At 47.9% G+C, this 18,552-nt stretch overlaps 1 protein-coding gene across 1 annotated transcript; it reads left to right on the top strand.

The window, feature by feature from the left end:
• The first annotated feature begins 12,897 nt into the window (after window positions 1–12,897).
• Window positions 12,898–17,698, top strand: FATE1 (fetal and adult testis expressed 1). Its single transcript, XM_036305481.1, has 5 exons — window positions 12,898–13,086; window positions 13,803–13,894; window positions 15,809–15,915; window positions 16,320–16,398; window positions 17,149–17,698. Exons 1-5 carry the CDS (start codon window positions 12,981–12,983, stop codon window positions 17,278–17,280), a joined length of 516 nt encoding a protein of 171 aa, XP_036161374.1. The 5' UTR covers window positions 12,898–12,980; the 3' UTR covers window positions 17,281–17,698.
• The last annotated feature ends 854 nt before the right edge of the window (window positions 17,699–18,552 follow it).

Here is an 18,552-nt window from a genome sequence, read left to right as displayed (position 1 = left end):
CTTGTGTTCTGTCCTCATCTATTTTGGATCCCCAGATTTCCATGGGGGATGGATGGTTGTGGGCTAAACTGGTTTTTCCAAAAGTTAGACTGTAGATAAGGAAACAGCCCAAACCAGTTTGGAAGCAGGAAGCAAAGATGTCCTGGGTCCTAATGTTTGTCCCCGTGTGTGTAAGATGATCTCCTGCCCCACACCCCTGGGATGAAGTTTGTAAGATCTGTCACAAATCACATCAGCAACTTCCCTGACACCTGATCCCTGGTTACTAACAGAGGTGTCCCTGGCTAGGATGCCCTGCTTCTTTTCTGAGCTGGGGGAGGAGCTGTAAGGAAGGTTTTTCCTATGTCCTTTGTAGGTGGGCCATGATACTCAGACTTCGTCCTGGCCCAGCTTTCTGAATTTTTTTTTAAAATATATTTTATTGATTTTTTACAGAGAGGAAGGGAGAGAGATAGAGAGTTAGAAACATCGATGAGACAGAAACATCGATCAGCCGCCTCCTGCACATCTCCTACTGGGGATGTGCCTGCAACCCAGCTACATGCCCTTGACCGGAATCGAACCTGGGACCTTTCAGTCAGCAGGCCGACGCTCTATCCACTGAGCCAAACCAGTTTCGGCAGCTTTCTGAATTTTGAGGATGGCAAGAGTCAGAGACTATTCAGAGGCCAATGACGCCCTAACCTCCCCCTTGGCAGAAGTGTGGTCTTAGCCCCAAACACACTCAGGTGTTGGTTCAGAGTGAGATATGGCCATGGGCCATCACTGGCACAAGTTGTGTCAATCCCCAGTAATGAAAATAATTCACTCTTTAATAGGAAAAGCCATGGTAGTGATGAGACAATAGCAGTAAAATTCAGGGCCTCTTTTAAGGATTGAATGTAGAGGCTAAATGCCAGGAAAGAGAGCCAGAGACCTTAAATTCCATTTTTATCCCAGTCTGGACCCCAGGCTTCCAAAGTCCCCCTTGGGGTACTACCCAAGGAACTGAGCCTCCCTTTCTTATCTGCCAGCTGTGTCATAAGACCATAGATTATAGGGACAAGGCAGTTGGATTGCTTTTAGAGGGTGAGGGCAAATCAGGGGCATGAGGGACCTAAAGGGGTGACGGTGAGGAGAGACATTTCTACTCCAGTGTCTCCAAGTCCCTGCTGGAACAGACACAGGGAATCAGGTAGGGGGAAAAGACTGTGCTTTGGGAGTGTGGCTTGGAAAGGGAGACCTCTCTTCTCACTCTTTCCCCACTGCCACACCATTGTAGCAGTTGGCCTGAGACTGCATGGGGTGAAAGGACAGGACAGTGGGGAAGATCCATTGTATTTGGAATGGAGAGTGTCAAAGAAAGCCTCCCTGAGGAAGCCATACCCAACTTAAAGATTGAAAGATGAGTAGAAATCAGTTAGCAAAGAGCATAGAAGACAATTAAAACAGGCAGAGGAGCAGCCTATGAAGAGACCTGGAGCCCAGCAAGGCCACTATGTTTTTAAGGAAACAGAAGAAGCCAGAGTAGCATAAGGAGAAAGACTTGTGCAAGATGAGGTTGGAAAAGTAGAGGAAAGTCCATGCAGAGCTCCCTAGGCCACACTCAGAGCTGTAGTCTTTATTACAGTGATAATGGCAGGCCACTGAGGAGTGCCTTAAGGAGTAAGGTGACATGACCAGGCCTTTTATATTTAAAACAATCTACCTACTATGTTAACAATGGATTAAAGGGACCATGATGGGATCAGAGAGATAAGGTAGGAGGCTATTGCAGTCATCCAAGCAAGAGATAGTGATGGGATTGGCTAGGTTGGTGGCAAAAGAGACAGAAGACAGATAGAAGTAGACTACTGCGAAAATATTAGCTCAAACACTGAATTACATATTTTGCAGGTTGTATTAGGGTTCCTTAGAGACACAGAATCTAATATATATATATATATATATATATATATATATATATATATTAGAGGCCTGGTGCACAAAAATTTGTGCACTCGGGGGGGGGGGGGAAGGGGGTCCCTCAGCCCGGCCTGTGCCCTCTCGCAGTCTGGGACCCCTCAGGGGATGGCCACCTGCTGGCTTAGGCTCGCTCCCCGGGGGATTGGGCCTAAGATGGCAATCAGACATCCATCTGTCAGCCCGGCAGCCCTCGGGGGATGCCTACTTGCCAGCAGGGAGCAGACCTAAGCTGCAGTCAGACATCCTTAGTGCTGCTGAGGAGGCAAGAGAGGCTCCCACCACCACCACTGTACTGGCAGCCATCAGCCTGGCTTGTGGCTGAACAGAGCTCCTCCCATGTGAGAGCGCCCTGACCACCAGAAGGCAGCTCCTGCATTGAGCGTCTGCCCCCTGGTGGTCAGTGTGTGTCATAGTGACCAGTCATTCCCAGTCCTTCTGCTGTTAGGGTCAGTTTGCATATTACCCTTTTACTATATAGGATAGAGGCCTGGTGCACGGTTGGGGGCTGGCTGGTTTGCCCTGAATGGTGTCCTGGATCAGGGTGGGGGTCCCACTTAGGTGCCTGGCCAGCTAGGATGAGGGGATGATGGCTGTTTGCAGCTGGTCACACCCCCTTCAGGGTGGGGGTCTCCACTGGGGTGCCTGGCCACTCTGGGTGAGTGGCTGAGGGCCGTTTTCAGGCTGGCGGGTGACTGAAGCTCCCAATCTCTCCTTTTTTTCTTTTTTTTTTATTCTGGGATTTATTTACCTTCTATGGCTGTCACTGGAACTGAGAGCCAGCTTTAGCTCTGAGGCTCAGCTCCAGCTCTGAGACCTCGGCTGCTGAAAGCAGGTATCTGGGTTTGTTTGGGTTCTATAATTGTAACACTGTTGCGGTCCTGCTCGCTCCAGCTCTGACGGCTGAAAGCAGGTTTCTGGGGTTTATTTAGCTTCTATAATTGCAACATTGTTTCTTAGACTGCAGCTCAGAGGCTGGCAGTGGCAGGCGGGGAACCTTGGATTCCTCCATCACTGGAGAAAGCAAGCCTCCTGTTTGCTTCAGTTGCCTGGCTGCCGGCCGCCATCTTGGTTGGCAGTTAATTTGCATATCTTGCTGATTATCCAATGGGAACGGTAGCGAAGTTATGGTTAATTACCATGTTTCTCTATTATTAGATAGGATATATATATAGAGAGAGAGAGAGAAAGAGAGAGAGAGAGAGAGAGAGAGAGAGAGAGAGAGATCTATTTGCAATTGACCCTTGAACAACATGGGTTTGGATTGTGTGGGTCCACTTATACACAGAATTTTTTCAATAAGCAAGCAGTCAGTCCTCCATATCCCTAGGTTCTGCATATTTAACCAACCTCAAAGTTTTTGATCTGACACTGGGAATCTGTGGATATTGAGGGTTGACTATAGGCATTGCTCTATGCCATTTGAAAATATTTTTGTTGATTTCAGAGAGGAAGGGAGAGGGAGAGAGAGATAGAAACATCAATGATGAGAGAGAATCATTTATCAGCTGCCTCCTGCACACCCCACACTAGGGGTTGAGCCTGTTTCCTGGGCATGTGCCCTGACTGGGAATCAAATTGAGACCTCCTGGTTCATAGGTCAATGCTCAACCACTGAGCCATGCTTGCTGGGTGTTCTTATGCCATTTTGTATAAGGGATTTATCCGTGGATTTTGGTATCTGTGCAGGGGGTGGTGGTGGTAGAACACTATGGGAGTGTGAAGTCCTTGAAACCAATGAAGGAAAGTGTTTGTAGAAGGAGAGAGAGGACAATTATGTGAAATGCTTCCCAGATGCCAAGTAACATGAAGAGTGAAGCAGATTCATTGAATTGAGCTGCCAGGAGGTCACTGGTGAGCATGGCCTAGGGAATTTCAGCTGAGAGGTGAATGAGGAAGCCAGACTCAAATGAGGAGAGGAATGTTTGGGAGGTAAAAGAATGAAGACAGTGTGTGTGATGGGGGCAACTATCATGGTGTTGAGAGAGGACTATAGCATGAGTGAAGACAGTTTATATATATATATATATATATATATATATATATATATATATATATATATATATATGTATTAGAGGCCCAATGCACAAATTTGTGCACAGGTGGGGCCCCTTGGCCCAGCAGGCAATCAGGGCCAATTGGGACCATCTTGCCCAGTCCTGATAGAGCCGATCAAGGCAGCCAGCCTGGGGGAGGGACTGTGGGAGGTTGGCCAGCTGTGAGAGGTTGGCTGTGAGAGCGCACTAACCACTAGGGGGCAGCTTCTGCATTGAACATCTTCCCTCTGGTGGTCAGTGCGCATCATAGCAACTGGCTGGTCATCCAGTCATAATGGTCGCTTAGGTTTATATATATATAGACTAGAGGCCCGGTGCACAAAAATTTGTGCACTCGGGGGGGGGGGGTGGGGGGAGGGGGTCCCTCAGCCCTGCCTGTGCCCTCTTGCAATCTGGGACCCCTAAGGGGTGACCACTTGCTGGCTTAGGCCTGCTCCCCGGGAGATTGGGCCTAAGATGGCAATCAGACATCCCTCTGTCAGCCCGGCAGTCCTCGGGGGATGTCCATTTTCCAGCGGGGAGCAGACATAAGCTGCAGTCAGACATCCTTAGTGCTGCTGAGGAGGCAGGAGAGGCTCCCACCACCACCACTGTACTGGCAGCCATCAGCCTGGCTTGTGGCTGAACAGAGCTCCCCCCTGTGAGAGGGCACTGACCACCAGAAGGCAGCTCCTGCATTGAGCATCTGCCCCCTGGTGGTCAGTGTGTGTCATAGTGACCAGTCATTCCCAGTCGTTCTGCTGTTAGGGTTAGTTTGCCATATTACCCTTTTATTATACAGGATAGAGGCCTGGTGCACGAGTGGGGGCCAGCTGGTTTGCCCTGAAGGGTGTCCTGGATCAGGGTGGGGGTCCCACTTGGGTGCCTGGCCAGCCTGGGTGAGGGGCTGATGGCTGTTTGCAGCTGGTCACACCCCCTTCAGGGTGGGGGCCCCCACTGGGGTGCCTGGCCACTCTGGGTGAGTGGCTGAGGGCCGTTTTCAGGCTGGCGGGCGACTGAAGCTTCTAGCCTCTTTTTTTTTTTTTTTTATTCTGGGATTTATTTACCATCTATACCTGTCACTGGAGCTGAGAGCCGGCTCCAGCTCTGAGGCCTGGCTCCAGCTCTGAAGCCGCAGCTGGCTGAAAGCAGGTATCTGGGTTTGTTTAGCTTCTATAATTGAAACTCTGTTGCCATCACTGGAGCTAAGAGCCAGCTCCTGCTCGCCGGCTGAAAGCAGATATCTGGGGTTTGTTTAGCTTCTATAATTGAAACATTGTTGCTTCCGGAGCTCAGAGCTGGGCCACGGCAGGCGGGGAACCTTGGCTTCCTCCATCACTGGAGCAAGCAAGCCTCATGTTCGCTTCAGCTGCATGGCTGCCGGCCACCATCTTTGTTGGCAGTTAATTTGCATATCCTGCTGATTAGCCAATGGGAAGCGTAGCAGAGGTATGGTCAATTACCATGTTTGTCTATTATTAGATAGGATATTCAGGTCATTTTAATTCAGCAACTATTCAGTGAGCTCCTACATGTGCCAGGCAGTGCACTAAGAGCAGGAGAGAGACAGAGGTGAGAGAAGCCAACAAAGTGCTGGGAAAGATGTGTCAACGTTTCCATGCTAGAGAGAATCATCGTGGAGAGGCGAGGAGTTGAAGTACCAGAAGAATGCAGAGAAATCACTGATAGAGCTGGGGCTGGAGCCTGAACATAGGGGACACCAGCCTTGCTAGTGGCATGGACAGCTCATCTTTTGTAAAGGGTGAGTAAGAAGGCCTTGTTGACTGTGGGAAAATCCTAGTAGCTCGGGTTTTAAGCACTGGCTCTATTAGGAGGTGAGTGCTTCACATTCCATGAACTCTAACCTGCCTTTCCTAGGTGGGATCACTGAGGTACATTGCCTCGGGTCACCCAGCTAACTGAGGAGCTATGGCTCAAATCCCATGGCAGGGAGACGGGGCACTAGGACTCTAGAGCTGGACTCTAATTCACCCAACCCTCCCTGTTGTGCCTGCTGTCTCTGTCTTGTGAGTGTGAAGGCATGTCAGAGAGACATGGATCTGGAGGATGTTTGCTGAAACTCTCTTGAGCCAGTTCCTTCCTGGGACAGCCCTCTGTTTTAGCAAGGACCCTGGGTTGCCAGTCTGAAGACATTGTCTTACATCTAGGCCTTACCACTGAATTGCTAAATGAACCAAGTCAGGTCCCTGTTGCCTCTGAGCCCCAGCTTGTCCATTTATAAAATAGGGGATACTGGGAAGAGTGTCTGTTTCAAAGGCTTTTCACCAGTTTCTTGTCTGAAAAAACAAGCAGCTTCTCAGGCCTGCTTCTCCTCTCCTCCATGTCTTTCTGCAGCTCAGAGGGGAGGCTGCTGCTTGTGCTTTTAAGCTGGTCAGCATCTGAAACTTTGTACCACTTTTTCCACCTCCTCATTATTGTTGGCCATTTTCCTTTGGCCTCTGATTCTCCTGAATTTTATATACACATCACTTTTCAGCCTCTGGATATGGAAACAATAGAAAGCAGATGCATTTCGACCTGAGTAGTCACCCCACAGGCAAAGTTAAGGGCTCTTCAAAGTCATCTTGTTCAACCCCCTCCCTGAGGATCAGGAAAGAGGTCTTTCCCCACATGCTTCCCTGTACATGGGAAAAAATTGACCAAATAGACAGGTGACTAAACCCCACTGGGTTTCCAAATTAGCTGACAGCTTTTGGGGGAAGGGATTCTTGGGCTAGCAGAGAAGAAGAAGGAGCAGCAGGAACATCAGCTGGCTACACTATAAGGCAGGAGGCAAGCTGACCCCTTTTTGCTCTTTGGTGCTGCTCTTAGCTCCACATGCAGGGCCATCCTGAATTGTCCGTTGGGCTATAAGCCAGCAAACATTATCCTAAACTCATTGCAGCTCCACCTGAGTTGTTCAGGCAGCCCATCCCTGAAGAGGGAACTTTTTAGGGCAGTGATAGCGAACCTTTTGAGCTCAGCGTGTCAGCATTTTGAAAAACCTTAACTTAACTCTGGTGCTGTGTCACATATAGAAATTTTTTGATATTTGCAATCATAGTAAAACAAAGACTTATATTTTTGATATTTATTTTATATATTTAAATGTCATTTAAAAAAAATCAACCAAAAAATGAGTTCGCGTGTCACCTCTGACACGCGTGTCATAGGTTCGCCGTCACTGTTTTAGGGGCTGATCTGAAGGAACCCAGAGGACCATAGCACCCCAGCGGCCACGGGCCTGCCTGTAGATTTGTCAGCCAGGGCTGTAGCTCAGTGTCTTTAACCCATCTCTGCTGGAGTTGCTCCCCACAGACTAGATCAGAGTTCAGGGGGCATGACCAACATTTCCACCCAACTTGGAGAAGACTTTTATACTAAATCTGAGCTCCCTTGAGAGGTTGTGAGTTATCCTGGAGGTGTGCAGTCTGAGGCTGCAGGTGTTAGGGAAAATGGTCAGGCCCTCCCCTTAAGCTGACAGAACTCTAGAGAACCATCATACTCCTAAGGAGGCAGAGTGTGGCAGGATTAAGAGCAGGACCACCACAGAAACAACCCCTGCTACTGTGCCTACAGACTCTTGGACTTTCTGCACATCCTCATGTTTCTATCAGCCCTCAGAGCTTGAGTTCCCTGAGGACAGGGACATTACCTCCAGCGTCTGACTCTAGTCAGTCTTTTTTTTTTTTTTTTAATCATCACCTGAGGATATTTTTCCATTGATTTTAGAGAGTGGAAGAGAGAGGGAAAGACAGAGAGAAAGATCAATGTGAGAGAAACACATTGATTGGTTGTCTCCTGCACGAGCCCTGACCAGGGCCCAGGGCCGGGGAGGAGCCTGCACTGCAACTGAGGTACGTGCTCCTGACCAGAATTGAGCCTGGGACCCTTCTGTCTGTAGGCTGACGCTCTGTTCACTGAGCCAAACCGGCTAGGGCACACTAGTCAGTCTTGATTCAAAACAGCCATACTGGATGAGAGGAGCCCACACTTAGAAATCTAGGTGCTCCTTGTAACCTCCTGCTGGTTGCCTTGTCCCTATGGGAGCTGGGGCCCAAGGGCTACCCTAGGTGGTCCTGCCACTTACTCCTCTCTTCTTATGAGGTGACCCTCCTTCCCTGGGCCAGTTCAGTCCCTGCAGTTTGCTCCTCTGTCCTTCCTGTCTCTTTAAGAAAAAGAAAGACAGCTGCAAGGCTCTGCTAGTCCCCCTTCCCTTTTCCCTTCTACTTCCCCTTCCCCTCTGGATGGGGGAAGGTTTGGGGCTCCAGGGATGACCTCAGTACCAGCTGCTTCCAGGAGCAGGAAGAAAAATTGTTTACAGGTTCATAAGTTTTATTATCAGGTGGAGAGGAAGCTCTCAGATGCCTAGGAAATCTGGGTTTGCAGCCCAAATCCGGCTTGCTTGCTTGCTTGGGTTTGGAATTGTAGCTGCCTGGGATGGGGCTCCAAGCAGAGAAGGCAGCAGACAATTGTGCCCTTTGGCATTTGAAATTATATTTTATCTTTCTTTCTCCTTTAATTTTCCTTTCTTTTTTTCTTCCTTTCTTTTCTTAATTATCAATAACCTGCAGTTAAAGTGTGATCAAATCAAATCAAAGGGTTTTATTGAGCTACAGTCTAATAGTATTGCATGTAACAATTGTTTTCTGTTATTTATTTATTTATTTACATTCAATATTATTTTGTATTAGTTTCAGGAGTACAGCATACTGGTCAGACAATCTTATACTTTACAAAGTGTTTTCCTGATATTTTCACTACCCACCTGGCGCTATACATAGTTACTATAATACTATTGACTATATTCCCTATTCTGTACTAACATCCCTGTGACTTTTCTGTAACTATCAATCTGTACTGTGGAACCTCTTCACTTTTTTCACCCAGTCCTCTAACACCCATCCCATCTGTTAACCATCAGTCTGTTCTCTGTATCTATTATTAGTCTGTTTCTATTTTTTTGTTCTTTTTTGCTGTTTATTAATTTTGTTCTTTAGATTCCACATGTAAGTGAAATCATATGGTATTTGACTTTCTCTGACCGACTTAGTTCACTTAACATAATACCCTCTAAGTCTATCCATGCTGTTGCAAATGGTAAGATTTCACACCTCCCTGAAACCAAGAAACACAATTTGAAACAGGATTTTAGCCCGATCTTTCATGTGAAGATGGGGATCTGAGGCTCAGAGCAGAGGAAGAAACTTTCTTAGGATGACCGGTGTCAGATCTAGAGGTCACTCCCAGGTGTACTGACCCTGGGCCTGGGTCTCTGCCAACCACCATTACTGCTTGCAAGAGAGGTAGGAACAGGTAGCACACAGGCCATCAGACCTCAAGCTGTTTGAGAATCTAAGTAGAGTACATGATTGGTTACACAGCTGGGAGAGGCCAGTGGTGGGAAGGCATTGGTGGAGGCATGTGGTGGGACAGGCAGAGAGACAGACACAAGACAAGGGCCAATAGGCAGATAGGAAGGGAACACCTACCTGTGTTGCACACTTGTTCTGTGGGGGCTGGACACCCTCTAGATTTCAGCAAAAACTTGGATGCAATTAACTGTGTTTGTTTGGTCCCCAGTGGATGCTCTGTGCTCACAATCACCTTTAGGGAAAATGATGATATCTTTTCTTCGGGGATGTTTAACTTGAAGGGAGGTAAAGCTTTTGTCCCCATCCCTTTCTGTTAATAAAGGTGCTCTTATTTTAATAAAGATCCAAGCCCTCCAGCAGACATTTCACAGGAAAAGAACAGAGAAGATCAATAAACATGAAAAGTTGCTCAGGTTTTGTCATAATTAAAGCAATATAAATTAAAGCAACAATGCAATAGCTATCATTTTTCGTCCATCATAATGATGCCTTTTAGAGGAGACATTGATAATATCAGTCAATATTGGTCAAAATTATCAACACATATTCTAGGACCCCACAATACCTCTTCTAGCACCTGCGTTATAAAAACATGCACCCATGTGAGCAGAGGCATGGTCAGTAATGTTTACTGCAACATTGTTTATAAAAGAAAAGCTCTAGATATCCCAAATGCCCATGAGCATGCCAATAAACAGGGGTGCAGCTGTGCAGCAAAATGCTTGCTGTGCTTAAAAGATGTGAGGTACATTTGTTCTGACATGGGAGATCCCCCAAAGGACACAATTCACCTAAAAAAGTTGCAGAACAACAAGTATCTCAAATGTATGATCTCATTTGTGTAAAACACTGTGTGCGTGTACACACACACACACACACACACACACACACACACACACACACATATAAGCCAGATGTTCTCTACATCTCACCCTCCTTGTTCCAGAAGCGCCTAATCTCTGAGGTGGGAAGAGCTTTGGGTCCCTTGGCCCCATCCTCTGGGAGCCTTCTACTGGGGTCTAGGTCTCTGCAGCCCATCACTGACACTTGGCCATGGGCCATCCTCCTGTCCCCATAAGACTTGGCAAATCTCTCTGAACTCTAGATACTCTAGTCCTTCAGGCCCCCGAGGCTGACATACCAGTGGGGGCTTTTCTGAGTGTTTGGAATGAGAATTTGGAACAATTTCAGAAGAAACTTATGGTGGAGGGAAAAGTTTTGCATGCTAGAGAGACATGTTAAGGGACAAATTCAAGCCCCTTCTTCTGTCTGCCCTTAACAAAGCCACATATCCTTTCACTCTCTGGGCAACTTGCCTGTGGCAGTTTGTGTCTTATGTCCATGCTATTCTCCAACTCATATCTCCCCTGCCAAAGACGGGGTGAGAAAGAAACAGCATGCAAATTTTGTCTCCCACTGCCCCATCATCCTTGGTGCCCAAGGTAAAGTGCCAGGGTTTCTGGGTCTCATTGGGAGATTGGAAGGAAAGCCTCCTTACCTATTTTGCTTGGCTTTAGGTGGTGGGTTCTTCTGCCACTAGGGGGCAGTGCCTCTGTAGGCCTAGTGCCCCCGTGCCCAGGAAGTCCCAATGGGTCAAGGCAATTGGCAGTCAGAGGGTAATCTGATTTGAGGTTAATAATGCAAAGTCCTGCCTGTGCCTGTCTGCACTATTTTGACTCTGTTGACTTGAGTGCTCTCCCAAACCAGCCAGGAGAGGATTGTTTATCATTTAATGGGGAGACTGAGGCCCCAAGAAAGGAAAGACTTGCTCAAGCTCAAATACTGAGATCATGGTGAAGATGGGCAGAGCATAGGGTTGCCAGATAAAATACGGATACCCAGTTAAATGTGAATGCCAGCTAAACCATGACTAAGTTTAGTGTAAGTATGTCCCAAATATTACATGGAGCATTCTACACTAAAAAAAAAATATTTGTTGTTTATTTGAAATTCAAATTCAGGTGACATCCTGTAATTTTATTTCCTCAATCTAGTAAGCCTGCTCCGGCAGAAATCCATAACTCCTGCTTCCCAAGCTCCTGAGTCCCACAGAGTACACTTCTCTGCCCCTAACATGCCCTCCAGAAAGCTCATATTTCATGGCAGTTGCTCGGCTGGAGCTGGGAAGGGCTTCTTCAGGGGCCCTCAGGAATGCAGGCAGGGCCTATGTCAGCTCTGCTCCAGGACTTGCTTAGAGAGGGTGGCGTGATCTTGGCTGCCTGTCCCCCTCCCTGGCCCCACCTGTCTAGCTCTGGAACCAATCTCTCTGGAGAAGAGCTGACAGGGGTGTGGGGACAGGATGAGATTAACCAAAGAACTTATAAACATAAATGCATAGCCCATGGACACAGACAGCAGTGTGATGAAGGCCTGGAGTGGGGCGGGGACTGGGTAGATTGGGGAAAGGAGGAAAAATGGGGGTCATCTGTAACATTGTCAATAAACAAACAAACAACCAAACAAACAGCTTCTTCCTCCCCTAGGCTCTGGGGTGTTCCCAAGAGCTGATCTATAGAACCTTTGCTGGTCATATCAACCAGGGCTCCTCAGAGAAAAGGAACTAGTAAGATGAATGAATGTATATGTACACGTGTATGTGTATGTATATAGAAATGTACTTAAATTGGCTCAAGCCATTGTGGGGCTGACAAGCCCAAAATTTGCAGGGCTGGCCAACAGGCTTAAGTGGGAGTTGATGCTGCAGTCTTGAGACAGACTTTCTTCTCCAGGTAACCTCAGTGTTTGCTCTTAAGGCATTCCAACTGATTGGGTGAGGCCTACCCATATTATTGAGGGTTAGTTGTCTTCTTTACTTAAAGCCCAATAATTGTGTAAATATTAACCACAGCTACAAAATACCTGCACAGCAATACCTAGACTAGTGTTTGATGGAATAACTGGGGACTGTAAGCTAGCTAAGTGGCCACATCTTCACAGTGATCTAATCAGCAAGGAAGCTGAGGGAGAATTTGGATTTAGATCAGAGGGTGAAGGGCTTGGGAACCCTGGAGGCTATAGTGTTGACAGGCAAGTCCTCCTCTCCTGCTCTTCTCTCCTTTGGTTCTCACTGTTCTTGCACATGCTGACTTCAGGACATCCAAAGACCATCTCCCCCCCGACTTGGGAACTCTGGAATGGGGAAGGCAGGATGTACTCTGCAGAGGATGCCTTCAGAAGATGCCTCTAACCAGAGTTGGGCTTACAGAAGCCACAACAGGCCTGAGATCTAACCTTGCTTTGGCCACTGACTGACTCTGGGGTCCTGTGCCAGTCCTTGCCTCTCTCTCAGAATTGTGGAAGATGAACATATGCACTCCTATAGGGTCAAATCAGGTGACCTGAGAGCCAGGGAAGTTCTCACAGGCAAACGTCCTGAGCCTTATCTCTTCTCCTATGTTGCTTACAGAGTAGCAGGGGAGAAGGCCACAAACCCAGCCAAAAAGATACAGCAGGAACAGAAGGTGCTGGTCCAAAGATTGAGTATAAATGGGAATCTGGCTCCACCCCCATGTCAGGATATATTTCCCAGAGTTCTGAGGCCTCAAAGCGCTCATTTTCCGAGTGCTTCTTCTCTGCCTTGCTCCCTGTGCATCCTTGGTCATCGCTTACAAGTGAATAACTGGTTGTTATGGCAGGAGGGCCCCTTAGCATCAAGGAGGAAATGGAAATGTCCATGGATGAAGACCTGGTTTCTGTAAGCCATGGTAAAAGTCAAGAACACCTGGTGACAGCAGGTGAGGATCCCCTGAAATGTCCCTTCTCTTGGTTGTCTGTACCTGTGCATGTGTGATGGAGAGAGTATGTGTGTGGCTTAGCAGACACTCATCTATATGCATGTATGTGTTTTTGAATGCATGGGTGGTATGTGCAACTGTCTGTACCTTGGTGTCCATATACATGTATTGTGGCTTCGGTGACAGAGAGCTGGGGGGAAATGGGTTGATGTGAACATTTTGCAGACTCAACATGTATGGTCCCTTCTTTGTCCAAGCCACCACTGAGTCTATTGCAAAAACACTCAGAGGGCTTAATACAAGATCCATCTGATTAATTTTCTCTCTTAACCCTCCAATGCCTTCTTCTGTCTTGTTTTTATCATTTTGGAAACATATGTCTCTTGATTTGAAACTATAGTGATGGCTTGTTTTCTGTTTTGTTCCCTTACTCCCCTTGTATACAGATAGTGTCTTGATTGCTGTGATCTTGTCTCTTGGTCATTGAGCTCTCCCCAGTAACTTACCGCAAGAGCTTAGCCCTCAGTAAATACTTGCTAATCTTTTGAACAAATGAACAAACTGTGGCCTGGGTTTGGCCAGTGGACAGCAGTGAATGGGTGTTGAGTGTTTCCTAAGAAGTCTGGGGACCCAACCTCTTTCTGGTTTGTCCTGTGCCCATGAAGCCTTGGTAAAGCCTCTATGGGTATTCTTACAGCCTTTGTTCTTCCTCCCAGAAATAATAGATCATGGATCCCGGTCCCTTGGTACTTCTCAGCGGCGACAGAGGTTGGAGTCAAAGGCTGCTGGCTCTGCTGGAGGCCAAAAGGTTTGGAATGTGACTAACTCCCGGTCCAGGAAAATGGTACTTTATGGGGCCTTTGGCACGTGGTGGCTGGGTTGGGATGGTAGTACTGGCTGTAGGGGCTCCAGCCTGATGATGGTAGTTTGAGCAGGGCAAGATGTTGACTTAAGGGGGGAGGAAGAAGCAGGCAAATGAGGATAGGGGCATTCAGCAAGAGGTCAGAGCCATCTTTTCAGGCTGGGAATTAAGCCTTGAAGAGTACTGAGTGCCTGGAACAGATATATTTATTCTGCAAAACTCCAGTGTCTGTGAAATGATACTCCCCTGTATTAAAGAAATAAATAATATATATTGCTCTCTCTATAAATATGTCTATATTTCTGTATTTATATATAAATACATGTCTATATATAAATATAGAAATATAAATATTTAAAATACAAATGTATTTAGTTATTTATTTTGAATGTTTTATTTTTTAACACAAATATATTTAAATACAAAATTATATATATCAGGGCTGGGACAATGGTAAGGCAAGTGAGGTTCCTTTTGTTTTCTGACTGTTAGGAAATCCAGTCAATGGAATCTGACCATTTTGTAGCCAATCCTTTAAGCTACAAAAGGGAATATTCTAGAAAAAAATGGTGGCCATATTGTTGCAAAGGATACTGGGAAAAGGCAGCTCTTTGGGAGGGAAGAAAGACCTGTTCTAGGGAATCATTTGAGTCCAGTATTTTTGTAGCCAATTCTGTTAGCTACATTCACCAGTGGACGAAGGCAAGTTTTAGAAAAATGGTTTACACTCTTGCAAAGGTTACTGGGGAAAGGCAACAAGGCTGGGGAGCAAGAGTACCTGTTTTAAGGAAGTAAGTTCCTGACTGCCAGCCAGGTTGGGTGGGAGGGGCAGATAATTGTTCCATGTATATACCTTCAGTTAATGCCCCTGTTTTCCACCTTGGTCCTCAAGACCACCCCAGTGTCCCTGCAGCCTCCAAGTCGCGGGCCTTTCTGAACACTGCCAGGTGGGGACCACCCTCAGTTGCTCCTCATTTGCTTCTGAGCCACACTGAGGCTTGCTTCATTCCTTATTGATACTTTCTGAATTCTACAATGTTGTTGAACTCTTTCATTCTCTGTTGGCTCTTACATTATCTTCTTTCCTATGGGCTTATACCATTTTACTGTCTTCACTGTCACACTAATGGAGTCTTAAGGGGGAGCAATGTCAAGTATGAGAGGTATCACAGTGTAATGGTTAAGAGAACAACCTCTGGAACAAAATGTCCTGGGTTCAAAATACTGCTCTGCTACCTATCAGTTATGTGAGCTGGGCAAGTTATTTGACCTCTCTGTGTATCTGTTTTCCCAAATTTCAAAATGGGATGATAGTAATACCTGTTTTGAAGAGTCATGATGAGGATTTAATGGCTTGATATTGGTATGGGCTTAGAGGATGACATGGTCCTTGGCATGTGGTAAAGTGTGTGTTAAACAAACATATCGTAAGATATTTCATCTTGCATGGGAAACCCAGAGCTGAGGTTGGAACCCAGGTGGGTCTGTCACATTCTGCCCCTCTAGCTTACACTAGCTCTTCAAGGCACGAGATACCTCTGGCCCCAGAGCTCTGGGCCAGAGACATCCACTCCAGTTATTAGTAAATGGATAGAAATGAAAGACATGGGGATGGCTGGGCTCACCCAGAGAAAGAGAAAGGGGCTATGGTTTCCCAGTAACCAGACTTTTATCCTGATACTATGCTTCCTTGTGAGCCTCCAAGGCTCCCCTAATGGTCTGAAACTTCAAGCCCCTGATTCTGGAGGATCAGACACCATGTGACTCCTGGGGGCGGGTGTACCTGGGCAAAGTGTGGGGCAGCCACATTTCTCAGCTGGGGCTATGAAGGTTCCTTTGACTGACCATTTCTTTACTTAGGGTTCTCATCTGCCGGTACGCAGAATGGCAAGAGAACAAGGCCATGAGGATGGTCATCCCCAGGAGTGTCCTGGCAGCTTCCATGGCAAAAGATTCCATTATGAGCGGTAAGATGGATCCCAGAGACCCTACAAGAGGAAAGGAGGAGCTTCCTGGGCAGGGACCGGGGTGGGCCAGAGAGTATCTGGAAGGGCTTGGGAGGGAAGTGACCAGGAAGGGCTTGGGAGCAGCTTGTTGGAGACGTGTTGCTTCCTTACCACAGCCCATGAGCCTCCTGGCCCCTTGCCTATTTGAGTCCTCTGAGTGCTCTTCAGCTGGGCTGGGCTGGGCCCCAGCCCTCAGGCCCTAGGACATGCTTACCAAGGAAGGGGAGGACTAGAGGCTGACAGAGTCACTATCCAGAGAAGCCCCTGATCTTATTCACTTGCTCTCATGGCTTTCCTGTGCTTCCTGCCAGGCCTGGCCTGGGACAACCAGCACCTCTGAGTTGCTGTCTTTTCTTATTTCCCAGCAACTCAGAGGCAGATATAATTGCAGAGATTGGCTTGGAAGAGACACATGAACTGGAGATAGAAGCCATAAGAAAACAGGTGAATGTCTGCTGTGCTGGGGACTCACTTGGTGGGTGGAGGCAGAATCTTGGTGCTTTGGGGGTAGGTGGGCCACAATAGCAATAAATCATCCCCCTTGATGTTGCATAGCCATTCCAGTCATCTCACCCTCTAGCAGCTGAATTGAGGTCAGGCTCTCCTCCCCTACTCTCAATGCCCATGGCACCCAAGTCTCATCTTGCTGTCAGCCTTAAGTCAGCTTTAACACGAAGAGAAAAAGATGACAAAGAGGGAACGTAAGAAGATGGTGGCATCTATACAGAGAGAATGGCTAAGAGGTCTGAGATAGGGGTCTTGGGTGGGCAGAGACTGCAGAAGCCATGGACACAGATGTGGGTGTGGAGGGTTATCAGCCTAGTGGCCCTCTCTGGCTCCTGAGTGTTACCCCATCTTGGAGCCCTCACTCCAGTGCTGCTGCTTCCTCCACAGCAGCCCTCCTCAGGATTAAAATGCCCTTCCCTGCTCACCCTGCACAGCTGGGAAGGACTGGCTTCATCAAGACAACTGATGCATTCAGAGGAGGGTGCAAAGCAGCTGGACCTGCAAACTTAGGCAGCCCATCCCACTCCAGGCCCCTGGTATCAGCCGCTTCTTACTCAGAGGTAGTCCCCCCCTCCAAAAGGCAGCAAAGTCCCTTCCTGTTCGAACTTTATACTTTTTTCCAATTGGTGGGCCATGGGCTTCCCTAGAACAGCTTTGCTTACCAGCCTGCTGTTGGTCTCTCTGCAGCAGCGTGTGAACAATGAGCGTCTGAGTACCCTGGAGGACCAGGAAATTGCCAGAACCCAGAGGGAAGTTATGCTCTTTAGCATGCTGCTGTCGGTCTGCATAGTCAACCTGTGGCTGTGGATTCGCCAGTGATGCTTCACCAGCCATCCTACCAACAGAGCTTTCTCCTCCTTCCCTTTATTCCTTTCTTTCCCCGGGCCACCCTTGCCCTTCCTCTTTCTGTTTCCCAGCAGCCCCCAGCAGCAGGGCCATTTTCTAACTCTGGTTGGACCCCCTGCTGGGGGAGGCCTTTAGCTGCTGGGAGGTGCAGGAAGATCCAAAAGGGCTGAGATGCAGCCCTTTGGAGGGTCAAGAGGGGAGCATATGATCCTTACAGTAACACCAGTGGCAGGTGCTTCCTGCCTGTCCATCAGGACTCCACAGTGACCATCTTGTCCCTTTTGTTCCATCCTATGTGGCAGGGGCTTGGCTCTGTTCTCCTGTTTCCTTCCACGCTGTGCACAGGGTTCTGCACAGAGAAAATGCTCAATAAAAGTTCAGTGATGGCAAACCCTAGTGGCTGAGTTTCTTGAATCCAGGACTCATGTGAGGCTCTGCTTCTCCCCCCTTCCCCCTGCCACTGTTCCCAGCCCTGCAAGGGCCTCCTTAGGGGCACAGCTTGCAGGTCCTTCCTGTTGGGCTCAGGCCAGCAAGTGCCTGTGGGGAAGTGCTTGTGCAGCAGCTTGTCCGGGCCAGGTGTTACAGAGACTCAATCAGAGGAAATCTCCCGGAAGTGACCAGAAAACTTTTCACTTCCCCAGGAGGAAACTGAGTCTTAGAGAGGGGGAACATGGCCCCGGGATTGTCCAGCAAGACCAGGACAGGGCTGGGTCTGAAACCTGTTCTCCTGAGTCCCTCCTACAGACTTGCTGGGATGAGGCCCCAACTCATCTCTGGAGCGAGGCCACAGGGAGTGGCTTTGAATTTTATTCATCCATGTCCACAACCCTGTGAAGCTCATCTCAAACAGGGTGGATTGTTGGGTAGGGCAGTGGGACTAAGCCTGAGCAGATGAGAGTGTCACTGCTTGGGGCCCAATCACAGGGCAGGTGTGCTGGGTTGCAGGCCTTTGGAAGAACTGCTATTCCTTTTCCTGGGGGACTGCTGTGCTGGGGACAAAGGGATAAATGCATGTCTCTTGGGGGACAGGGACCCAGAACATTCTCATTGGCTTTAGTGACTAACCAGACCATCCCCAACCCCCAAACTTATCATAAGTTCTCCATTATAAAGAAGAGGGAGTGTGTTAGACATGAGATGTAAAATAAACATGACTGCATGCATGTGTGTGGAGGGGGTGTGAGAAAGAGAGGGGAGGAGAGAGAGAGAGAGAGAGAGAGAGAGAGAGAGAGAGAATAGAGAGGA

The sequence above is a fragment of the Myotis myotis genome, unplaced genomic scaffold (genome assembly GCF_014108235.1).
Source record: "Myotis myotis isolate mMyoMyo1 unplaced genomic scaffold, mMyoMyo1.p scaffold_m19_p_4, whole genome shotgun sequence".
In the NCBI taxonomy this organism is placed as follows: domain Eukaryota; kingdom Metazoa; phylum Chordata; class Mammalia; order Chiroptera; family Vespertilionidae; genus Myotis; species Myotis myotis.
The sequence above is the reverse complement of the archived record's forward strand: the minus strand, read 5'-3'. Positions and strand labels throughout refer to the sequence as shown.